At 42.4% G+C, this 26,480-nt stretch overlaps 1 protein-coding gene across 3 annotated transcripts in view; it reads right to left on the bottom strand.

Moving 5' to 3' along the window:
* CFAP61 (cilia and flagella associated protein 61) overlaps positions 1-26,480 on the bottom strand; it is a 279,904-nt gene that overhangs the window by 128,675 nt on the left and 124,749 nt on the right. For all 3 annotated transcript variants that reach the window (XM_019462387.2, XM_019462391.2, XM_053890470.1), the window contains 2 exons: positions 20,731-20,937; positions 17,835-17,969 (listed from right to left, as the gene is read on the bottom strand). In XM_019462387.2, the coding sequence (XP_019317932.2) occupies positions 17,835-17,969; positions 20,731-20,937 (342 nt within the window). The remainder of the gene's footprint in view (positions 1-17,834; positions 17,970-20,730; positions 20,938-26,480) is intronic.

Raw genomic sequence — 26,480 nt, 5'->3', positions numbered from 1 at the left:
GTCTTGGTCCCACTGCGAATTCTTGCAAAAAGAAGAGCTGGGTGTAGGTAAGTGGTGAACCAGTGAATTCTACTCCTGAAACCAGCATTGTGCTGTATGTTAACTAACTGGAATTTAAATAAAAATTTGAAAAGAAAAAAAAGAAAAGAAGTGCCTACTGCATGGAAGAAATCAGTACAGAACATTCCCACTTTCCTCATTCTTTGAATCAATTCCTAATGATTTTGACAACACTTTTTGGAAAGGCTAATTCCATGCTCTCAACAGAAAATTCTCCAAAATAAGCATTTATATATCTGAAGTTATCACACACACACACACACACACACACACACACACACAGCAATAACAATCCTGCTGTAATTAATTAGTACAAAAGGCCTTGCCATGCCTGGAAGGGGAGCTGGCTTGCCACTGATAGCTGGGAACCACCTATGGGATGGCAGGTGTGACTTTCAGGGTGTTTGGGACCCCACACACAAAATCAAGCAGGAGTCTTTGGGAAAGTATTCCCCTTTGGTTCATTCTGTTCTATGTTCAAACACAAAACTATTTTCAAAAAGAAACCCCCTAAAATCCCTGTTGGTGGGACGGAAGGGAATAGGCAAGCATACTGCCCTGTCTTTACACCTGTGCACCACTGACATCATGCTTCAGTGCAAAGACAGGCCGGCACTTCTAATTTCTCACATGCACGTCAGCGGTAAACAGTCCCAGCGTTCGTGTTAATGACACCATCTGGCGCCTCCCATAACTGTGTAGCATTCGGCTTCCAAACAAGATGTAATGGCAGCAACACATGAAACCCACTGACATTTACAGTAAGGAAATTTATTATCAGTCATCGGTTTGGTATAAATGTGTTTGCATGACTGCTGGGGCTATAAAATCATCACCTTTGCCAGGCAAGCGAAGGTGCAATAAATAATGGATTTTAAGCCATGCATGTACTACCAAATCATTAAACATTTATCACACAGGCACAATAGCATCTTAAGCAACAGTTACCACTTGAAAAATTAATGCCACGTTTGAGGGTTAAATGAAAACCATTTAGTCTAAGCTTTAATGATTTTTAATTTGGTTTGGTATAAAACAGAAGGATTTTTTTTCATTTTTATTTTTTAGCTGAATATGATGTATATATAAATAGCTCTTTTATAATAATTTTCTCATGGAAAACCACCGCCCCATGCTCTTTTGTTAAAAAAAAAAGACTAAGAAACATAAACTGAAATGTTTCTTAAAAAAAATCATTGATAAAACCTTTTCAAAACTAGAAATGACACAAGAAACGTTCTTTAGGAATCAGATTGTATTCTTCCCTTTAAAATCCTTAATGGATCAGTCAGTATGGTTGCAATTAAATCATTTTAACGTGGAATTAAGGAAATAAGTAAATATTAAGTCACAACACACTAAATCCCTCAAGTAATCTAGCCGCATTTGTCCCTATTACTTACTCCTTTAAAATACTCTCCCCACGGGGGGCCTAGTGATTTTCTCTTATGTAGTTGTTCATTGGGTGCCCATAGCTTAAGATAAATTCACAGAATAATTCAAAATACAAATAGACTGGGGGATGGTTTTTCGCATTACGTTTATGGAGAATTTATCAAAGAAAACCATTCAAAGGAACAAAGAGGAACCTAGGTGGGAGCCAGTTATTTATTTTCTTCTACATCACAGACCATGGGAGGCGGGAAGTCAGTGGCTGCCCTTACACAAGCCTCCGCATGTGGGAGGTCAACCAGCAAGCCAGACCTGGACCAACACAGTGGGCTCAGGAGGCTCTGTCGTGGGCCACGACAAGGAGGACAGGTTGTTAAAACAACACCATCTCGATGCGTAAAATGATCACCTAGCAAGGGGAAACAGAGCCAGCCCTGTTTGGTGTGTGGCACCGTTTTAAAAAACAGTTTTAGTTAGATATCAAAAACTGACTGAATTAGAGATTTCTAGTTTGTGAGTGAAGCTTAACTCCTTGGTGGGAGCTGTTGTGCAGTTTTATGGGTCTGCAACACTGGGACTTCCCTCTTGAGTATCCTGCCCCCTCCAGTGCACACACCCTGAACAGGCAGTGGGGGAGGAGAGGAGGGGGGTAGCCCTGGAAGGAAGGGCAAGATGGTCTGCAAAGCACATCAAGAAGCCTGCATGGGAGCCCTGCTCCTGATCCTTAAATCAATGGAAGGAAGTGTGGAGATCTTCATCTCTGGTAACCATTGTCATCTAAGTGGCTCAGGGGGTTGCCTCCTCTTTGTATACTTTAGAACTGAAATCCAAGGTTTTGTCATGATGAGGGCTTCCTCAAACCCCTGTGGGGGGCGTCTGTTCTCTGGAGAACAGGAGTGGGGGTGTACAGAAATGGAGAAATCACTGCAATGTCCTTCCACGGATATACACGTGCACCCCTCTGCTTATCCCAAGTCACAGGGAGAAGGTCAGTTCTCCTGGGCAGACGGAAGAGTGGGTGGCCACTTGCTCTGCATTGCTATCTGTAAAGACCAGGAAGTCATCATCGTTTTATCCATTACACGAATGAATGGTTAATTAGTGGGATTGTGTGGAAGTGAACCCAATCCATTGGGTACTATCATAAAATGACATGTATTGCTTGAGCCGTGTCATTAAAAATACCAAGTAGGGGAATTTTTCTAAAGCAGCTCCTCTCTCCAATATCCTATGTGAGGGCCACACACTGGCCCAGTCCTTCCATCTGTCACTAATTAATTTAAATATTTCCTAGAGTTCTAGCTGTTATATTATGTGTTCTGGAAATGACAATCAGGGCTCTCCCCAGAGGTAGAGAATCAATGAATAACACCAAGAAGACCTTGCTCATTTCTGTCAAAGTTATGCCAGCTCCCATACACTTTATTAATCATTCTGCCTTCAAGTGTGTGTGTGTGTGTGTGTGTGTGTGTGTGTGTGTGTGTGTGTGACAGAGAGAGAGAGAGAGAGAGAGAGAGAGAGAGAGAGAGAGAGAGAGAAAGCATGCAAGAGCACACCATGGCAAAAACAGCTCTCCTAAGGGTGCGATCCAAGTCGCCAGCCTGAATACAACTGTGAAATGAAAAAAACAGTTAACAATGAAGGAAGAGAAACAAAAAGCAATTCAACAGATGCATGTCATTTTTACTCTTCAGTGTGGATCGGTTTTTCTTGTTAATTATATCACCTATTCTTTCCTTATATTGATAATTACATAATTACATGAAACAGATGGGTGACAGAATGCGCCCAGATGGCGAGAACATAAACAGGCTTACAAATTGCTTATTCTTGAGCATATTATAAAGAATTATTTAATAATACATAGATTTCTATACTTTACACATCTGTTAAGTAGAGCCTTCAAAATAGCAGTTACTTTGTCGTTTTTTTCTTAAACAGACACAATGCCTTCCCCAGGAATTCCTAAGAGGCCAACTGCCATCTAGGTAAAATATTTAACCTTTTCCAAACATTTGGATACCTGAAATTCTAAGCTCTTTTCTGAGTTGGGTATTTTCCCCCTTTATTAAAAATAGAAATCATGTTTCAAGGGAGTCACAACACCACATAGCTCTGGTCTTCTTTGAGCAAAAAGCTACGGAAGGTTACAAAGAAAAGGAAGGTTTACATACAAAATTTGAAATGTTCGAACTGCATCAGTTGGGCTTCTGTCATGCGAATCATTTCAAATAACTGTGAAATCAAAGGCAAAGCATCAATGCTGTGTCATTGGGTGTGTGTCCCCATGGGACTGCGGCAAGGTGGAGGCGGTTCTCACATGGGGGCAAGGGGCAGGCCCAGGGACAGCCTGGGTTTCTGACAGGTATGAAGAAGGGAAATCAGCTCCTTCCTCCTGGCCCCCACTGTCCCATCGTGTCAGGTCTCTGCTTAAGTGACCCTTACCAGAGAGGCCTTTTCCACCCCCCACCCCTTATCCTCCATCATCTCTCGGGCTTTCTTCTTGCCACCACCTGGCATCGTGTCTCTGTCCATCGTGCGCTTCTCTCACTAGGACACAGGCACCAGGATGGCAGGAATTGCCTACTTTACTGCTGCAGACTTGGTGCTAAGAGCAGGGCCTGCCATGTGGTCAGCACACAATAAATCCTGATACGACATTCAAAGGCTATAAATGAAGTCTCCAGCTCTGAGCTTCCTAACCAGAGATGCAGAACAGGCCCCAGGCCCATGTTTAGGCAGAAGAGTCTGCCCACACAGGCAGGGGGTGACTGTATGAATGTAGGTCCAAACCACGGTGTGTATCAGAGTCTAAACAAAGAACACAGCACCTGGACAAGTGATGTGCCAGGGTAGAGAGGCAGGTTTAGGGAAGGACAAACCCACTTGGCTCTTGGGAAGAACCTGAATAGGGGAGGCAGGGGTGAGGAACAGGACTCCAAAAGCAGGCAAGCAGGCAGTGGTCATCCACTGCTCGGGGAGTTGATTATGTGTAGTACACATGCCTGGAATTCAAGCACTTCTCCAGGACAATGTTCGGATGGTGATTATGTGTACTCTTTGTATGTGCGTGTATGTGTGTATTTGTGTGTATGTGATGGGGGTGGGGAGGGATAGGGAGAGACAAAGAGAGATGAAGTGAGAGAGACAGAGGATGGTTCATAAAAAGCATTTGAGAAGATGAACTGGAAACCTAACTATGTGGTTTATCAAAAAAAAGAGCTTCTAGACCAAAGGTGGCTGTGGGGATTAAGTGAGCTCATTCTTATAAAGAATATGGAATATAACATTTACAAATGTTAACTCTCATTAGTACTTCTCCTGACTTGGCTTGGCTTTTCTTACTTTTAGCATGTTTTTGTATTTGTAAAAAAATATGAGAAAAATTGAATAGTTTTATTGAATTACATAATGTTTTGTTATGTTTTATTCTGCAAAGGAGATTCTTTTGGAATTTGGGCTTGGGGGGCTGTATCCCCCATCTGCTCTCCACTGGGGTGGTTCGCCAGAGGGCAGGCACGTTGGGAAAGAAAAGCCAAGCCACTGGTGTCCTGTCTCACTTCAAGCTCAAGGGAACCGGGATCTCAGCATGGCTGTCCTGAGAGGGGCCAAGGGTTCTTGGGCCCAAGGCAGCATCCTCCAGAGCAAACAGCTCCTGCAGAGCAGAACACGTAGGGAGAGGGGAGAGGGAAGACAGTGGGAACTTCCCCATGACGAGCAGAGTCAGGCACCAACATCTGACAAGACAAAATGATAAACCATGGTCATGGATAGGGTACTGGGCATGAGTTGAACTTAGCTACTCAAATGCCTTCAGAGTCTGGCATTTGCTCCTGCCTTTAGGGTCAATCAGATCACCCAGGTGTGTATCCATCTGTGTGTCTATCTCTCAATTGGTGAGTTGTTGGAAGTCATATGGCCCAGGGGGCCACTAGCCGGGGTCCTACCAACACAGAGTGACCCCAGACCCAGTGTGCGAGGAGGGAGGCTGTCTAGTAAACTAATTAAAATGGTTGCCAATTGTATATAATTCCACGGGACATTATCAGACATCTTTGTGACCTGCTCACAAATTAAAAATTGTGATAGAAAAATCCCAGTTCAATTTTTTAAATCAACAATTATCTCTGGTTTCGTTGGAGCACCATACTGAGGGTCAATGAGCAGTGGTGAAAATGGCAATGGTGTTGGCCAGCAAAGCTTCACCGTGGTGACTGGAGAGTGCTGCCTGACACTGGCTCTCTGGCAGCACGGCTCCTTTCAGTTAAACACATAAACTACCATGAAAACCTAACAACTACCATGGTGATAATTTCAATGCACTGAATTATATTAAAAAAAACAGAACAAACAAAAACTGGGACATGATTGAAGAGTGGGAGAAGTAGGAACTATGGTAGAGTATGTAATTTATGTTTATTACCAGGGTTTCAACTGCCTGAATGGCTCAGGCCTGCCTGAACTGTAGTTGAGTCATGTTTGACATCTCAAACAAGTAACAATAAAAAACCTTTATGGCTCCCACGTTATTTCCATACCTATTTATTCTATCTCCCCCCTCCCCCCCCCCGTTTTTAAGCCATCCTTTTTGTTTTCTTCTTGCTTATTAAGTTGGTTACCATGGAGATCATGACATCAGTAATCTTGACTCAGCTTAATGGTCTTGAGGCAACATACAGGATAAAGGTTTTTATTTTCCCTTAAAGAGGTTCAACCCCAGGAACAGCAGTGTGAGGACTGAGGGCAGAGCACTTCCAGCTGCTCCTCCAGTGGAGCTCCTCCTGTGCTGGGAGCAGGCATACCAGGCTCCCTTATCCGAGGCAGCACAGGGCACCCCAGCACGGGCAGGAAGGCAACCATCACTTTGCTTTCCAAGGCCCACTTGATCCTTTGCCTCTGATGTACACAAATGCCATTTTCCCTTCAGAGTTGGTGAGCATGTAAATAAGGACAACTAAACTCAGATGGCTTTATAAAAATTACTAAGTTGTGGAAAATGTTTCATCCACCTGAGCTCAATGTGAGTGTAAAATCTCTCTAGGTTCCTGGTTGGTTTCCCTGTTTCCCTAGTCTTTCACATCTTCTAAGAGAGCATATCCTACCTTATAAAACTAGAATTTATTTATTTTTTAAATCATTTTATCTATTTATTTATTTCCATCACCTATTCACCCATCCCCACACCCACCTCCCCTCTGGTAACCATCAGTTTGTTCTCTATAGTTATGAGTCTGTTTCTTGGTTTGTCTCTCTCTCTCTTTTTTTTTTTCCTTTTTAAGCTAGAATTCATTAACAAGATACAACATCTAAAAGCTTTCATGAAAAGACGTAAAAGTTAGGGTTATAATACTTTGTAATAGGTGTATCCATTGACATAAAATCACTTAAAAATGAATGGAGCCTATGTTTTTATAGTTCCTCCATGGTCCAGAAGGAGTGGGCCAGCCCCACGAGTAGCCTTCTTGGTCTGTACTCTGTGTGCATATTACTGTTATCATCATGGGGGAGGGCTACTATTTTACATTAGCAGTTGTATTTAATTCCTGACAAATCCTTGTTGACTCAAGACCCCTCCTGACTCTTCAGGCAGCATCCAGGGACACCAGCCATTGGGCAGACATGCCGCAGGAGAGTATGTGGGTCAGTTCTCTTTTTTTTCATTTCAAAGCTGATGGCAGATTGAGAGAAGGTTTTTAAGTCTCAAAAAAGCCTGACTTTTGAGTATTAAAAGCATTTGCCTCAAATGACAGATTTCAGAAGAACACACGGTGATAGCAAAGTCTATTGTCCCAAAATTGGAAAGAGGAAGAGAGTTGGAGGGAAAGAGAGACAAGTATAGCACAGGCCTCTCCTTCCCTCTGGTTAAGGCCATAAAAGTGGAAGAAAAGGACAGGATCCTCACAGAGGTTCTGGAGAATATGGGAGCAGAGAGATCTGTGCCTCACAGAGAAGTCCCTGCCACCTGTTCTGAGAAGGGTAGAGATAACTGAGGCTGGTGCCAGGGCAAGAAAGAAGATAAGGCAGGTCATGAGCTTCCCAAAGCCCAAAGTGGTGCAGGAGGTGAGGAGAAAGGGAAGCAGAGGGGGTGAAGGGAAGAGAGAGAGAGAGAGAGGAGCGTGGATGAAAGGGATATATATTGAGAAGGAGAGTGAGAAAGAGCATGCTCCAGCCAACATGACGTCGGGCTCAAAGAGTTCTCAAGGCTGTGAAGAGGAAATGTCCCCAGTGTAAGTAGCAAGTGCCATTTGGGGAACCTGGATGCCAAAATAAGGGATGGTTGAGGACAAGCTGACGTTCTGAAACCCAGTGGATGCCTGTGAGGACAGGCACTACCCAAGCACCAGAAAACTGCCCCCCCACCTCCACAATGCCATGATGCTTCATGGACTCCTGAGAACTGTAATGCCTTCCCCACCATCTGTCCCCCCAAAAAGGGAAAGTTCCTGAATGGGCTCCATTTAAACTTTTAATTGTAAAATTTACTTGGAGTTGATGGAGATTACTTCTTCTCCCACCAGGTGGGGTGGAGACTCCAAGCAGAGATTCAACTGAGTCAGAGGAAATAAAAACACGGGCCAATGGAAGACTGCCATTTTGCAGACCTGATTATCTGACTCAAAACATCTACATCTGACAATAAAAAAAGAGGGCTTTTTTGCATGCTGATTATTTGCTTAGATAAAGCAAACACAATGCAAAAAGAAACCATCTTTTTAAACTGGGGAATCACAGCTTTCATTTTCAAATTCTAAAACTTCATGTTTTCTGATTAAAGAAATAGTAGCTTTACCTTTGACCTAGCAAAACAAAATAGTTTCTAGGAATTTACTGAAATTACGATGAATGTGCTCAAAAATAATAAGGATGGATATGACAGCATTGCTTATAATGATACAATTTGGATAAAAACTGCAATGACCAACATTAGGGAATGGCTACAAACAACAGTGGTGAATCTTGCGATCTGGCACCAGGATGCTGTAGTCCCAAAGCCTCAGCCTAGCAGCTGTCTGGCCTCGGGTAAGTTATGTCACACAGGACGTCAGAGCCATGAAGACAATGGATGCTACGTTCCAAAGAAGCTCCTCTTGTGAAAAATGTCAGAGCAGGTGGGCAAGCACTGGTTAAATGACTTTTAAATGCCTCATTCACAATGAAGATATCAAAGGGCAAGAAGAACAGGTATAAGAGAGGATTTTTCTGGAGATTTCCTCACTGAGAAACGTTGATATGCTCTTGGTCGCATGTCACTCCACCCCAAAGAAGACACATGGAGATGGTCTCTTCTTTCACTTTAAGTCTCCACTAAAGGTTTGGGGCCCTCAGAGACCCTCACATGAGTTGCCACCATTAATGGACTCAGTGGACTGGTGTGTGATTTCTGCCCAAGAAATGTGAAGGATGCAATAGGCAGGCCAGCTGCTGCTGGGTGATGGACAGGAAGGTGGCCCACAGTGGCTGTCTGTTGACCACAGGTGTGAGTTTTATTGTAGGTTCTTCCTATAGGGCCGCCTCTGGGGGAAATGAAGACCCAGGGCGCAGAGCTGGGAGGGTGCATTACCTTGTGCTATGGAAAGCAGGCAGGATGCCCTCAGTGACAGGAATCTCTGAGGAAACCAAGCACCTGCCACAAAAAGAGGAGGTTGGTCAGCAGAGCAGGAGCAGTCCAGACCTGCCTGCTCCCCTAGCTGCTCCTCCCTGCCCTGCCCCAGTTTCACAAGGACCGGGAATATAGTTAAATAACAAGAAACTAACAGGTTTAAACACACACACACACACACACACACACACACACACACACACACACACACACCCTTAACTATAATAAGCTAAATAGGTGCTACATAAGTCGGGGGCATGGTAAGTTAGAGAGAAAAGGTCCTCCCTGCCCTCCTTCCCCAGCTACAGGCTTCAGCAGGGGGAGGAGGAACTCTAATCTTCAGATGAAAATTGAGTTTTGATTATTACATGAAATGAAACTGGACCTTTCGTGGAATGAAGATGTTTTGTGATTTAGAGTGACTCACACAACTTTAATTACCTAAAAGTAAACAGAAAAATCACAGGGTAATTTGCCCACTTTCCACCTGGGTACTGGGGAGAAGCCGGCCACAGTGAGCATACTTACAGAGTGACGGAAGACAGAAATCAAGTGGCTTCATCATTATTCCCACAAGTCCTGCTGGGCTTAATGCTCTGTCTGTTACATAACCATACCTCTCCTAACCTCAGTTTCCCCCACCGCAAAATGGAGAAAATGATGCCCAGCTTCTGGGAGAACGCGATGAGGCAATCCATGCAAGCGTGTAACACAGAGCCCGGCACAGAAAGTACTCACGGGTGCCTAGGGGTGGCTAGGGGTGGCTGCTCACAGGACATGTGCAACCATTGAAAGGACACTTTAGAATACTTAGTAATGTGCAAAGACATTCATAACATAGTAAGTGAAAAAGTATGTTTCAAAACATCATGTTTAATTGCATGTATTTTTTTCCACAGAAAAGAATACCAAAGTAAGAACACCAAAATATTAACAAAGGTAATCTATAGATAGATTATTGCAGCTTTTATGGATTTTCTCTTTCTATTGATTTTTCCTAAAATCTCTATCAGAAATATGCACTGCTGTTGTAACGAGGAACTTTTTTCAATCAAGAGGAAAAGATGTAACTTCCTAGTCAGCATCTGTAGCTCTAATTGTGCCCTTTGTCATTTTATATCCCCAGCTACTTTAAAATACACAAAGCAAAGCCTCCTGTTGGTGCAGCCATGCCTTTCCTCCCTAAAGGCGGATTCTAAAGAAGCCACTTAGCTGTGAAGGCCAGTTCCCGCCCCGGGAGCTCAGGTCCACCCAGGAGCCTTGCTTGGCCCTAGCCCTTCCCAGCTCAGCACAGCAGTGCAGGCAGCTGATACATCCTGAGGCCTTTCTGGACCTCAGCGGCATTCATTACTCTGGCTCTGCGGGGAACAGGATGCATTTTTTTTTCTTCCTATTGGGTTGTGGCAAGAACCCGATCAATATTCAGGAAAGCCTCAGGATTTTTTTTTCCTGTTGGGAGCTGTTTTAAAAGCAGTGACACTAGTAAAGGTGGACTCAAACAAAGGACATGCTGGTAGCTTAAAAACCAGGAAGTCCTGTATTTCACTCCTGTGGTTTGGATGGGCTTTTTTTTTTTTTTTTCCTGTTGCTGGAGCTCATCTAAATGTGCATGCAGGCCTACAGGAGGCTGATGAGCCAGAGAGGGTCAGGCATGGAAGATAAGATCAGGGGAGATTATATTTTAGAAAAATCTGTTTTCAAAATAACCGAAGCTGCTATTAGGGGTGTTCAGTCAACCAAGCATGAAGCTCTCCAGGACTGGTGGGAAAGCTCCGCTCCTGAATTGAAAGAATGGTTAGGTACACTGCCCATCCCTGGTCTTGAGTTGACCAGCACTTTACCACTTGTTACCAGGAATGCTGGGTCTAATCTAAGAATGAGAGAGTGCAAAATGATGCAGTCACTTGGGAAAATAGTTCAGAAGTTCCTCAAAATGTTGAACATAGAGTTACCAAATGAACCAACAATCCTGCTCCTAGGTATGGACACCCAAGAGAAATGAAAACATAATAGCCACATAAAAACCTGTGCAGGAATGTTCAACATGATGGAAACAACTCAAATGTCCACTGACTGATGAATGGATAAATAAAATACAGTACATGCATATAATAGAGTATTATTCAGCAATAAAAAGGAATCAAGTACTGATACACGCAATAAAATGGGTGAACCTTACAAACACGGTAAGTCAAAGAAGACAGTCAGAAAATGCCACACTGTATAATTCTGTTTATACGAAATGTCCAGAGTAGGTAAATTCATGGAAACAGAAAGTAAATTAGCAGTTGTCTAGGGCTCAGGGAAGGGGTGGATAAGAAGTCACTACTAATGGCTGGGGAGACAAAAAAGTTCTGAAATTTGACGGTGATAGTTACCCAACTGTTTGAATATACTAAAAACCAATAAATTGTACAACTTAAATGGTATTTAATTGTATTATATGTGATTGTATTATATTATATGCGATTCATATCTCAATAAAGCTGTCGAAGAGAGAGAGAGGGAGGATGGAAGGGAGAGAGATGCTGACTATCCTACAATATCTATTCCAGAAAATAACTATAGGATGTAGGATTGGTTTTTGATGATTCTGAGGTGTCAAGAAGTAACTTTACTTTTCACAGCTGCTTAGCTTATCACACCCTGAAGGGTGTGTTATTTCTTTTGGCATTTTTGGCATTCTATCAGCCCAAATTCTAAACAATGTCCAGGCTTGTCGATTATGCCACCAGTGTATACCCTTTCCACTCCTGGCCTCCTGAGCAAACCTTCAGTTACTCAGCCTTGGCATTTACTTGAGAACTTTCTTTTTTAAATCTTTTTTTAAAAATGTTTATTTATTTTGAGAGAGACAGAGAAAGAGAGAGAGGGAGAGAGCCTAAGTTGTCTCCACATTGTCAGTGCAGGCCTGATGACATGGGGCTCGGGGCTCGATCTCATGAAATGTAAGGTCACAACCTGAGTGGAAACCAAGAGTTGGATGCTTAACCAACTAAGCCACCCAGGCATCCCTACTTGAGCACATTCTCAGAACAATGTGAAGCCACATGCAGCATGGAACTGAATATTGAGAGATTTGTAATGTAACCTATGCATGAGATCCTAGTTTTTTTCCCTCCTTTCCTGGCAGCTGCCAATATAATTTCAAAAGATTTGCAACAATAACCTGGATAGAGAAGTGCAGACAGCCTGATCAGCTGGTGTCTAAAAACTGACCTCGGCATACCACCTTGGCCCCATGAGTCTGCTCCTTCCCAGCCGAGCCCAGCCGGGGTCAGGCTGGCCCCGAATCAGACTCAAGAGTGGAGGACTCGGCCAAGAGGAAAATCCGAACTGTTCTGGGGGTAAGCCAATTATCTGTGGGTCACCTTTTGATTAAGTAGCTGGTGCCAAAGATCTGGGAGATCCCAAAAGGACTCTGGCAAGCCATCTTCCTTCTCTGCGGTTTGGTTTTCCTACAATGAGTTGTGACAGCAGTACTTTACTTTTTAGATAAGAGAGTACACACGTAATGATTGAAGGTAGGGATTTGGCATCCAAATGCCTTGATTTGAAGCTTTGCCAATGAATTAGTCTTTGGACAAGTCATTTACCCTCCTTCCCTACAAGCCTGTTTTCTTTAGATATGTTGAGGAGGGTAGTAGAATTGACTATTTACAAGTGCCAGTGTGAGCATTAAATGAGATGATTCATGGGAAGCCTTTAGTAAGAGCTCTATACTGTCAATAGAAGTGGTTGCTGTTGTTATTTTGTAACCTTTTCTAAGAGGAAGGGATTATGAGAATAAATCACTGATGTCACAGAAGTCATTCTTATGTACACATGTATACTACACATAACACTAAACTAGATGGTGTTCAGAGAATTGGAAGGAAATGACCACAGAACTTGTACTATTTGGAGAAAAAAAAAAGAACTCATGTAAATTTTTCTAAGGATGTCAGAGAAAAAAGTTCCTAAATAAGAGCAAATACATCTCCTGTTCGTAGAACAAATGGCTGAGAAATGGCTTGAAAAAGCAAACTTGACCCATGGGCTGTAAAGTGGGTTACTTTCATTTCAAGATAATATCGCCATGGTCACATTAAGGTGATCAGTGCATATACGATGTTGAAAACGTGGGTACACATTTTTAGAAACCTCTACCAAGGAGATGCTACTGGGCTGATTTTAAAACACATGCACACATCCTGACTAGAAGAACAACCAAGGGGAGTCTAACCATGGGCAGTGAAAGTTTCCAAGTTTGAAGCGGGGGGGGGGGGGGGTTGGGGAACAATCAAGCTGGGGAAAATCTAGCAGGTGCTCAGAGAATAATGCAATTTCCTAGGGCAGCAGATGCACAAGTGAAACAGTATCCAGTAACAGTCCATCAGATGGTAATTATAGCTGGACTGGGGAAGAACAGCAGAGATGAAAAGGGACAGTTCCAAGGGTAACTGAATGCCAGTGAGTGACATCTTCCTGAGAGATCACATACCAGCAAAAAGTGAGCCAGCACTTAGCTCTGAGAATGGGGGTTTAAATAAACTGTCATTTTCCTTTGTAGAAAGACAAAGGGAAAACGGAGGCCTCAAAGAATTCATTAGTCAAGATTTAAACAGACCATCACTAATAAACCCCCACAAAAAAGTAACAACAGGCATTGATGGCCCTGAAAGTATGATTCCTGAAATGATTCTGTCATCTGAAAGATGATGGCTTGGTTTAGTCCCAAAAATTTGGCGGGGGGCGGGGAGAGGGAGAGAGGGAGAGAGAGAGAGAGAGAGAGAGAGAGACAGACAGATGAGTTCACCCTCTAATTCTATGAATCACATAAACTAGGATGAAGAATTAGAGACACTGAAGTGGATGACAGGGAGAATCTAGGATACTGAAGCAAGGGTAGGAGCTGTTTTAGCTCAAGGAAGATTTTCCGGGATTTCATTTCACAAATAGGACTCATTTAAAATCCCACTCTTAGAAAGGAAACAATGCCTCAGAACAAACTCATTCCCTACCAAGTGATCGTGCAGAACCCATTGTGGCTACTCCTTCTGAGTCTGGCTCTCAGTACCAGGGACCAATGCAGCCCTCTCCCATCCTTGTTTAATCAGACCAAGCAATCCCACGCTAATACTGACACTAGCCTGTAAGTTCCCAGATGGGAAGGTGTCACAGTCATCTCTGAATCCCTGTGTAGGAGCAGAAAAGGAAAGAAACTGGAACCACCCTGAAGTAAGTGTGGGTCAAACTGCTCCATAGTCCTTAATATGGCCATTCAATTAATTCGGCCAAATTTAAGTGTTTCCCTAATCATAGTTTTCACGTATGTGGGCCATGCTGATTCATTTAATAAAAAACTCCCACCACAATAATTCCCAGAATGTACATGCACTGACCAAGATGGCCAATTCAAGCTGAGAAATGAGTCTTCCAGGCCTATCCCACATGATCATGGTCTTGATCAGAAAAACATCTTCTCTCTTATCCATAATCTGTACTGGCTGACTATGGAGATATTACGACGAATTTGGGGGGGCGTACCTTTGTAATGTGGGATGAAAATCATTTGTATGTTTCCCAGGTCCTTTCTTATGACCCAATATGGGGTGGGCTGTCAATTAATGAAAGCCATAGGGAAGGTATTATGGCAGAGTCACCTATCCTCCAAACCAGGCAGAAACCACCAGGGCCTTGAAGTAGGGAGGGGGCATATTTCCCTGCCACGCAGTGATGAATTTCAATCACTGCTGGCTTGTGCCAGATTCAAATTGGCAACCCACAGAGATGAAACACTTTCTATCCCATTACTCATGCCTGGAACGATCTGTTCCCTTGAAGACTGGCTTCCTAGGTGAAGGCGAGGGAATGGATGGTCACTCTGAGATGGTTTAAGTAGGGTAAAAGGTATGAAAGGCAAGTGCCCAGCCAGAGAAATGTGCGGACATGGTGAGGGAGCTATATAACCTCCATGTGCTGGTTGGGGGTGGGGAGAGGGGGCGTTAAAACTTAAAGGGAAAATAGAAGGCATTCATCTAGTAATGAGTCACTCAGTTTCACTCAGTTCAATGGCTGCAACACTATTGCTCTGCTAAGAAAACAATGCTCTTAGGGCTCTATAGAAATTCCTCCTAAAACATTTCTATTTGGCTCACCCTGTCTCAGGTCATCAGCCTAAAACATTAAATCCAATGAAAATGTTGAAAAGAAAAAAATAATTTAAGATAATATAATTCCACATTTTAATTTTCAAATGTCCAGGCCCATCCCATGTGGATTATGCTCTTGAAAATCTTTTCACCACACTTTTAAGATTTCTAAAACTTTTACTAAATCTTATTTGCTGAACTAAATCTTGACTAAGACCTTCTTAAGAAGGAGTACAGTAAGCAGCAGTAAAGGTGTTTCTTCAGAAGTCAAAATTCAGAGGTATAATAAACAATGCAGCCCAGCGAAGCAGGTACCAAGCATCAGTTCCACCTGCCTGGTAAGTGGCTGCCTTCCTGGACCAGAGATGTGAACAATCCATCCCCTGCTGTGCCTTGAAATGAGCCACGGCTCTGTGTTGTGGGGGTGGGTACATAGCATGCCAAGATCACTATAGAAAAGGCCACTACATGTAAGCAACAATTGCAACTCATACTAACCTGGGAAGTCATGATAAGATTATTTTTAATGAAACAAAATGTTTTTTCTGGCCTTTTCCCTACTTGGAGTTCCAGGCTCTGGAGATTCCTGGGGGTGAGGGTAGAGAGAAGCTTCTGGTACTCAGAAAAACACTGCTCTTGATAACCAGGTGACAGCTCCGCATTCCTCCCCTCCTGGTCCAGCCACAGAACTCATGCCACCAGAGGGCTGGCTCAAGGTGCCAGAGCCCTATGAGGGCTTCTCCTGGCCTCGTCGTATGGTCTCTCCATACTGGAAGGAGTGTCAGCAGTCACTGTAAAAGGGCGGCCTCTCTCATCCTTACCCTGATCCGACACAGAAATTTCATCCTTATACTTGGTACCTGCAGCTCCTTCTCCTGGGATCAGCACAACTCTATGGAAGCTGTGTTTCACTGAGCTATAGAAGAAGCCACCCTCTCTGACCCTAAGGCACTGTCTTTGTGCCAAATCTGTAGGTCTTTGCTGTCATTCCAAAGGAGTCCAATCCCAGGATCTGTACCACAAAACAGACCATCTGGTGGCCATCCCAATGATCCTCCAGATCGGCTCGGGCACTCTTATCTTTAGAGTGGACAGACGGTGCCCTGCAATGCGTTGGGCCCTGCTACCTAAAAACTCACGCTGGCCCTGGATGAAATATATATATTGGGAATTGCTTCAAAATGATAAGGAGGAAGGGGAAGTGATGGGGGCGGGGGGTAGAGATCCAAAATTGGCCAAGAATTGGAAATTTCTGAAGTTCAGTACCAACTATCTGGGAGTTCAGTGCTACTCAACGTGTGGTCTGAGATAGGTGCCCATGTAGTAAGTGCAGAGACTGAGAGAGGCATTCAACAGTTTTACAGCAATTGGACAGAGTAATTCTGTGTCTGTTAAATCTAATAATAAAATAATTGGACTTGAATCTTATCTGTCTTTGTTTTAAATTCATTTTTAAGAAATTCACCTTTTATAAAACTATCAGCCTATGATGGATTAAAAAAAAAAAAAAAGGAGATAAGGTCTGTCAGCACCACAGAATGAGAAGCCCTGCTTCATCTGGTCCTCTCCACTTTTGTATATGCTCGATATTTCCCATCATAGAGAGTTAGGAGGGGAAAGAATTGCTACTGATTTTCAGTCTCTACTCAAATATAAATTTAGAATTTCTTGTTTATTTTACAAATATAGAGATGAATGTAGAACTAAAGCAACCTTGGGTACAGCCAGCAGGTGCCACGAAGCTGGGTCTTGGTGGAACCCCGCCCCCGCCCCACCCAGCAAAGTGGGAGCCAGGGGCAGCAGAATGATGTGCTTCCTGCAGCACCAGGGTTGCCCAAGCTGTTTATTTGAGCACCATATCTAGCAACTCCTTGGCTAACATTTTGGAGAATTTAAACCTTCCACTTTCCTCTCTCACAATGTACAAACATCAGCACACTAAGGGAATTTTTTTTCAACTTATTAAATACTACGAGCCTACATATGGAAGTAAACTTGACAAAATCATGCTTTTCCAGTTAGAACATGGCCGTGTGTACACACACATGTACATTTCCATTTTTAAAGTGAAATCTAGGTTCTATTTTTGTTTCTTCTCCTGTTTTGGTAGAAAAAGCATCCCAGGGTTGTTCATTTTAAGGTTAAGCCTGTGCCACCCCTCAGGGCAGCTAATATGGTCCTGTTAATCATCCTGACTCCCCACAGAGCCAGCTTAGGACCCAAACATCTCAAACTCAGCCAGCTCTACTTTCTCTGTCCGCTTTGTCTGACTTGTGAATGCCCACTTTTGCCTAAACAAAACATCAATGGAAAGGGGAAATCTGCTTTTGAGGAAGGAGAAAGGAAACAGAAATATGCTGGGAGTTTGACCCTAGGCCGCCTGTGCTGAGACACAGCACACAAGGTGTCCCTGTGGGGTCTGTCATCCAGGGATCAGGCCACCCCTGTGTCAGGTTTCTGTGCAATAACTACCTGAGGGAAAGGGCTGCAGGGGAGCCTCCGCAGGGCGCCCCTGTAAGGGCATGAGCGCCAGGATCCCTGTAATTAAGAAGCAGCCTGCTCCCGAGAAGACAGCGCGGCCACCCCATCTGCCACGCCCGCGAGAGCTGGCACAGAGCCTCCATGCCTGCTGCCGCCCGGCTACCCACCGCGTCCTTGGAGACCGCCTTTGATGGAGCGTTGATGCCAAGCTTTTCCAGAGGATAGACAATCTGTCGTCGCGGCCGCACGGGAACCAAGCAATGAAGGGCGGATGTCAGGGAGTGGGCATAGGAGCTCTGGAACTGAAAGACAGCGATCTCTGTTTTAGGGGAGAGAATGTCAGAGCCACGCAGCACAGACGCCTGCGTGCATGCGGCTTTACAAACACAAAAGTCTGAACTCGGCCAAACCGGGGAGGGGGAAAAGTCGGCAAATAAACAAACATACTCTTCGAGCAGAGGAATGAATTGTAGATAATGCCTGACACTAATGAAGATAATTACGAGAGTAATTACATTACTATCTCTGTGGGAATGACAGATAAACAAGTGGTTTGGTTTATGGGATTTTTCAGTACAAGTATTTTCCCCAGGAGGATATTCTTCTCCATAGTGATCATGAATCAGCTTGATTTGACCCCATTAAGCTGTGTTATCTGCGTCCTGTTAACCTTTGGGTGTTTGGCACAAGCTGCTTTAAGAAGGCACATAGATAAAAATGTCATCTGAGAGGAGGCTGAGTGCAGATGTGGAAATCTTCCTGTCTGTGAAAGTCACAGCCACTTCAACTGGACCTTTGCTGATAAAACAAGCGTTTTAAAACAAAAAGATGAAATCAGAAAGTGGGGTACGGGTGCAGAAATTGGATCCTATTATTTTGACTTATATTAATTCTAAATTATGAGCTGGATTTATGCTTACTGAAATAGACTATGATAAACCATGTTTTAGGAGAATGCGTCAAAATATACATTTTACCCCACTTTTAAAACTTGGCAGAGAAAACTGAACACGGTGATTTTTATTTCTTTCACATTTATGAACCCCCTCAGGGGTTCTGGTGAAACTAACTCAGGGTATTTCAACCATTTAAACCTCAAGAGTTAAACTGTGAATCCAAAATTTTAGTATGTTTATTGAATTTAAAATGGAAAGCAAAACAAATAAAACTGAACTAAAATTAGGTATAGTTTAATAAATAAGATGGTTTACATATGACTTATTGCTGTTCGAAAAACAGCCCCCAGGCATTTCTAAGAGCTTCTAAAAGGGATTTCTAAAATCCTTCACCATTGAACTTCACACCCTGATTGTATACACTGAAAAATAGAGCCCAGGAGTTCCTAGCCAGAATTCTGATTTTATGCCTGGAGGAGCTCTTAATACATGTCCTCACAGGAGGGCGTGGAGAAAATCATCTTGATAAAGCAAGCCTAACATTCACTTTTATTATAGTCAACTGGGAATTTATAGCAGAATTTGGAAACTCTTTCCTAATTTATCTGGTACAGCTTCTTACACGTGTTTAAAGAAAGGTATGTGTGTAAATCACCTGCAAGTGCAGACTGTGAGGAAATCTATCTCCAAATGTGTTTCTATATCCTATGTGAAATACTGTATAACACATTCCAAATTCTATATGATTGAGATAAATATGTGAATGTTTGATGAAATGTCAAAGATATTTTTTTTTATTATGGATGCAAAAGGACTTTCATACCAACTGGGCGCATGCAGGTAACATCATGAGTAAAAAGTAAGAATTTAGTATCACATCCTGAAGGTCACCACACTGGCCACTGGCCAAATGAATAGTAAAAAGAAATGGGGGGTTGGGGGGAGGATCAGGATCTTCCAGAATTGTTACCTTTCTATCTCCTGAGGTTCAAATCTAGGGCGTTCACATGGCTACGGCACCACACTTTGGTAGGAAAAATGATCATCACTAGAGCATATTGTGCATCTCACTGAAAATCCCTTCCATGTTTTTTCTTCTTCCCCATTCCCTCTTTTCTTCCCCCAAAGGCTTTTGTTAAATAAGATGCATTGGCAAAATTATTGTTAAGGGAATTTTACTGATACGCTTCAGACTGGTTTGAAGTTTAATAAATAAGCTTACTTTAAAAATCTGCTTGGCTCATTTGTGGTAACAAAGAAAAAATGTGACCACATCAAGGATTCTGGGCAGAGCATGAGAAAGTTTTTGGTCATTAATGGGATACGATGGGACAACTAGATGGTCTAGTGATTGAACCTAATCGCTTCTCAAATCTGTATCAGGCTGAGGACCAGCTGTCAGTGACAGGCATGTGTACATGTGTGTGACTTTTCTAGGCACTGGGATGCAGCTTTGAACAAGACAGACACCTCTGCTTTCATGGCAAAAGGCATAATTTAACTAGTGGAAAGTGCTCTGAAGACTGAGTGGGATAAGTAGAGGCAAGATGGAAACAGGAAGAAGAGCTTGCTATCTGTGCACTAGACCTTATACACTAGACAGTGCTTACTACAAAGTATGAGTCTTCATAAGTATAACATGCTAGGGAGACTTATACAGGTATTTACTACATAAAGGCTATGTCAGCACCACACATCTCCACTTTTTATCCAACACTCTTATGGCAGTGGTTATAGTGCCTATTTGGAATGCCGTGATAGCACAGCAATCTTATAGGACTGAACTGATTTGTTCTGTGAGTTCAAACCAAAATGCTCTTTGTTTAAAGAGCATGATAGGATCATTATGGCATTTCACTAATGCACCATAAGAAATCATTTGACTTTCATGTCCCTTAGAGCATTTTTGCAGACTTTCCAGTCTCTGCTTTGTCAATATGGAAAAGCCAACAAATTGTTCTACTAATTATGATTGTGAGTGTTTCAGACATTCAGTCTTCTGGACTTTCTCTATAGTGTAATAAAAGGGCCAAACTCAATATGGCCATTTGAAATTCATAGCCCTGTTATAATTCAAATCCATTGAGCAAGGAAGGAATAAAATATGGCACACAACACCAATGACATCGTGAATGTGCTGGAAAAGTGCATTATGATATTCTTTTACCTTGTCTTCCCTGGATTGTGGGTAAACAGGATAGTAGAGACAGGACTTATAGCTTAAACGGAGGATCTCCTTCAGAAAAAACTTGGTGTAGTGCCGAAAAATAGGGTTCAGGGCAAAGTGATACAAGTGCCCATGTTCTTCCCGTTGGTGGTGACTGAAGTAGATGAAATCTTCAATGTTGTAATGGGATCGTATGTACTCTATATCCTAAACAAGAGGTGAGGAAAGGGCATTAAAGGATGTTTTAAACAAGTGGCATGCATTTTATGATAAGAAAAAATTTTAATTACTTTAGGTATAGTAGTAAGAAATGTGCTTATCTCTCCAGTGATTTACTACCTCATTTTGATTGTTCAAATTTTTAACATTGAAAATTAGGTCTTCTGAAAGTTCTGATGGCTTGTCTCTGAAGGATGGCTACACAGCTTTGGAATTTGTTCCTTAGAGCCGTGGCTGCTAAAAACCCAGAGAACCTTGAGTCTCTGCTAGGGACCAGGGGAAAGGACAACACCTTTTTCCCAGTGTTGGACAAGCACAGGACAAGCTTGTCAGTGCGACTGACTGAGCCTGTACAAAATTCGGCAGTGGGACAAGCAACAGCCACCAATGTTCTCTGGACTCATTACTATTCTCTCTTCACTATTAATGTGGAAACATGTCACCTCACCGGTCACATCCTTCGACTGGCACATGTGGTTAGACTGATCTACAGGAAAACTGCAAGGCTAGGCCACGTCCATAGGCATTCCCTAAACATCTTATGCTTCTGAGGTATTTTATTTTTACATCGTGGAAGGTAATTTTAAAGACTAGTGAGTGTTTACTTATAAAAGAAAATATCGGGCACTCTGCTCCTGCTTCTATGGGTCCAGTTCTGACCACCACTCTTTGGCCCCCGCACTGTGGGTGGGGAAGCAGGGGCTCAACCATGCTAACTGTGTACTGATTCAGCCTGTCTTGCTTCACTTCCCAGTAGTGGACACTGTGGGGTGGGGTGCTGTTCTGAGCAAGTGTGACTTTCTTTCATGACAAGAGCAGTAAACACACCTGACATGCATGAAACATCAAACTATATGCAGATTGGAAAGCACCTACTTACATTTCTTCTTATTTTCCACAGTAGAACTGTCCTAAAAGCATACTTTCAAAAAGAAGGATTGGAGAATGCAAGGAACTTGAGTTGCTCTGTGATTGGCAAAGCTGGCACTAGATAATTCAGGAAAACGGAAGTCTGTATCCAAGCCTATCAAGGTCCTTTGTCTTTAAAGCTTCTGCTATAAAGCACAGAGGAAATGGGGCTCAGGATAACCAGGGAAGTGGTGGTATCTGAGGGCAATTCTGGTAATGCCTGACCTTTCCATCTGGGCTGACCCTACAACTGCCTTAGCACCTAAGACCTTTCTTTAATTACCAAGGAGGCATCCCTCATTATAAAATAAAATGAATAATAAGCGTAGGGCTGAGAAATCATTGAAAAACAAGAAGCAAAGGGCCAACAGATGTTATTGGCTCAAAACAGCAGATGGGCCATGTGCACCTAATTTTCTTCCCATCCCAAACCAGTTAAAATAACAACAAAAATTAAATAATGAGGTGGTGGCATGATGGGGGACGCAGAAGTAAGATAGTTTTCTTCACCTTGGAAGAAAACATGTCAAAGTTTTCTAACACTAGCTTACACCCTCTTACCTTGGGCCCCTCAAAGGCCTACTGTCTGCCGGGATCATCTACATTCAAGGCCACAAGAGCAAGCCAGACAACCGATGCCACCTCCCAATTTGACAGAGGGCTGGGTAGCTCTCCTCGTGACTGAGAGACGCAGGGGAGAAGCAAGAAGCACAACTGTCGAGGATACTGAAGCCAGCCAGCCACACTGATGTTATAATCTTTCAGGTACGACATGGTCAGACTTCCAAGGAAAACTGACAAATGCAAAAGATCGGAAGAAAGAAACATACAACTTCCTCTAGGGGGACACAGAGGTCAGTCAGGGAACGGAAGAGAATTTTTTTTAGAAAAAAATTCTATTGTGTCCTCAGAGATAACAAGAAGGACCTTACATATAACATAACAAACAAGCTGCTACAAAAAAGACTTGGAAGTTAAACATACGAACCCTCAAATGACAATTCCAATAGAAGGTCTGCATAACAGAATGGACAAGGCTGAAGACTGAATTACAAATCCAGAAGACAAAATCAAGAGAATCTCTTAGAATGAAGAGTAAGAAGTACAAGAGAAGGGATGCCTGGGTGGCTCAGTTGGTTAAGCATCCGACTCTTGGTTTCAGCTCAGGTCATGCTCTCATGATTCATGAGTTCCAGCCCTGTATCAGGCTCTGTGCTGATGGTGTGGAGCCTGCTTGGGATTCTCTCTCTCTACCTCTCTCTCTCTGTTCCTCCACTCACCCTTGTGCTCTCGCTCTCTCTTTCTCAAAATAAGTAAATAAACTAAAAAAAAAGGAAGTTAAAAAAAAAAGAAGTACAAGAGATAAAGAAATGAGAAGAAAGTTAAGAGACAGTGAAGGTGCAATTCCAAAGGTCCAATATCCTTGAATTAAAAGGAATTCAAGAAGAGGAGAATAAGCTAAAAGGGAAAAAATAATGAAATCATAGAGGAAAGATATTCCTATGAGTCATAAAAGGCATAAGTTACTTTTTGGTAAAATTTCAGAGTTTCAGGGATACAAAAGAAACAAACTAATTCTCAAGACAGAAAGCAAACAAATATACATTTATTTATATAACATTACATTTTACCAGTGACACTGGACACTAGAAAACCATGACAGTAAAAATGTCAACAATCTGTTGAGAGGTAATTGGCATAAAAATTCCATATACAGCCTGATGAGTATTAAAGGGTGAGAACAAAATAAAAACTTCTTGTATATGCATGCACTCAGAGACCCTACCACCTATCACCCTTTCTAAAAAAATCACTCAAGGGGCGCCTGGGTAGCTCAGTGGGTTAAGCATCCAACTTCAGCTCAGGTCATGATCTCATGGTTTGTGAGTCTGAGCCCTGCATTCGGCTCTAGGCTGACAGCTTGGAGCTTGGACCCTGCTTCAGATTCTCTGTCTCCCCCTCTGTCTGCCCCTCCCCCACCCACACTCTGTCTCTGTCTCTGTCTCTCAAAAATAAACATTAACAAAAATTTTTAAAAATCACTCAAAGATACATTGAATCAAAAAGAGAAATAAACCAAAGAACAAGTATAGTGTAAGATACATTAATGGTTAATGGAATAAAGCCGTATGGTCATCTCAATAAATGCCAAAACATATTTGATGATAAAATTCAACACTCATTCATAATAAAAACTTTTAGTAAACTAGAAATAGAAGAGAATTTCCTTATAGCTTGATAAAGGATGCCTCCCAGAAACCTGCAGCAAATATTATACTAAATGGAGGAAAATACAGAATCATTCCCATTAAAACTAAGAACACCACAAAAGTATCCATTATAAACATTACTATTCAATGTTATTCTAAACATATAACAAAACTGGAAAAAGAAATAAGACATAAATATTTTAAAAATAAGGCTATTTTCCAAAGATGGCCACAAGATTAACTTGCATCCTGCATGCTCTTTGGCAGACTGACCTTGCCACACTCTCAGCATCAAGAGGTGGAGTCACTTTCTCCATCCCTAGAATCTGAGCATGCCCTATAACTGCTTTGGTCAAGACAATGTGGAAGAAGTGACACTGTGCCAGAAAAGAGATTCAACTGAAAACTCTCAGAGCTAAAGAGACTTCAAAAAGGTGGCTGGATATAAGATCACAAGACAAAAAGTACTATTGTTCCCACATACCAAAATAAACACTTAGAACAATGAAAAAAAAAGTATCTCTTTATAATACCCAGAAAAATATAATTTTTTTTACATTTATTTATTTTTGAGAGACAGAGAGAGACAGAGCACAAGTGGGGGAGGGACAGAGAGAGAAGGAGACACAGAATCTGAAGTAGGCTCCAGGCTCTAAGTTGTCAGCACAGAGCCTGACCCGGGGCTCGAACTCACAAACTGTGAGCCTAAGTCCAAGGCTTAACCGACTGAGCCACCCAGGCACTCCAATACCCAGAAAAATATAAAACAAGTAGAAACAAATCATAAATGTTCAGGACTGTATCAGTCAGGGTCTCAGCAGGAAACAGATGGTATGTTCAAATTAGGATAACTGGAGGTGGGTTAAAGCAAAAAGACTACTTACAAGGAGGGGGTAGGGGGTAGGGAAACCAGTAGGGGACAGTGTAGCAGCAACTGCAAGCTAACACCACCTTAGGTGGGTGGCATGGGAGGTGCTAGTTACTGGAATCCAAAATGAGAGGGTGCTGGAGAAAAGGCCACCTTGAAAAGCTCAGAAAACTCAGTGGAGAGACCAGCCAGCTGAGGGCATCCCAATCTCACTCTCCTCCCTTCCTCTCATCAGGGTTCCCCTTTGGCCAAATCCAATTAGAGTCAGAAAGTAAACAGAACAGAGCAGAGAGTAAACCTACAGGGGCAAAGTATCTGGCACAAGAAAGCTGTACGTGAAAAGCCACAAAACTTTACTGAAGAACCCGAAATAATTCAACACCACCACCACCAATACAGAAAGCCATGTTCCTAGAAAGTCTCAATATTTCATTATTTATTTATTAATTTTTTTTAATGTTTATTTATTTTTTGAGAGAGAGACAAAGACAGAGGCAGAGAGAACAAGCAGGGAAGGGGCAGAGAGAGCCAGAGACACAGAATCAGAAGCAGGCTGCAGTCTCTGAGCTGTCAGCATACAGCCTGACTTGGGGCTCAAACTCACGAACCACTAGATCATGACCTGAGCCAAAGTAGGACGCTTAACCAACTGAGCCACCCAGATGCCCTGAGAAAGTCTCAATATTTTAATTGTTGATTCTGCCTATATTGTTCTACAAAAACCACAAAGGTGCAAATAAGTTCATATAGTAAGTATTACAAGGCTTATCTGGAAAAGGAAATATCTAATTAAAACCAAGAGAATTTAGAAAAAAAGACAAATGAGAGAAGACTCCCCTATCAGATACCAAAGCACATAATAATACAAGAGATATCAACAAGTAAATCCACAGAACAGAAAAGAGGGTTTAAAAATAGACACAGGCATATGGAATCACGTAAAGGTGACATTTTAAGTCAGCAGGAAAATAATGAACTACTCAGCAATAAATACTTCGGAAGAATTGGCTGTGCACTAGGAAAAAAAAAATTACTTGTCCAATTGACCATACACACACACACACACACACACACACACACACACACACACAGTGCATGTAATTAATTATGTGCAAGCAAGAATGTAGGAAAGAATAAATGCCTAACTATTAACAGTAGTAATTCTTTGGGGAGCACTGGGACTTTTTTGTTTGTTTTTTGTTTTGTTTTGATTTTTTGGTGGTGGTGGTCCTGGTGGAAGGTTATTTGAAAATTTTTTTAATTTTTTAATTTTTATTTGAGAGAGAGAGAGAGCATGAGTAGAGGAGAAGGGCAGAGGGACCTAGAGAGAGAATCTCAAGCAGATTCCATGCTCGGGGAAGAGCCCGATGTGGGGGTTGATCCCACAACCCTGGGATCGGGACCTGAACTGAAATCAAGAGTCAGAACGCTCAACCAATTGAACCACCCAGGCACCCTGGTTATATGAATTTACAAAATGTGAATTTTTCATATATTCTCTGTAATATTTTAAATAGTTTAAACTGAAAAAATGGGAAACTGAA

The sequence above is a fragment of the Panthera pardus genome, unplaced genomic scaffold (assembly GCF_024362965.1).
Source record: "Panthera pardus isolate Hobbes unplaced genomic scaffold, ASM2436296v1 HiC_scaffold_25, whole genome shotgun sequence".
Lineage (NCBI taxonomy): Eukaryota > Metazoa > Chordata > Mammalia > Carnivora > Felidae > Panthera > Panthera pardus.
The sequence above is the reverse complement of the archived record's forward strand: the minus strand, read 5'-3'. Positions and strand labels throughout refer to the sequence as shown.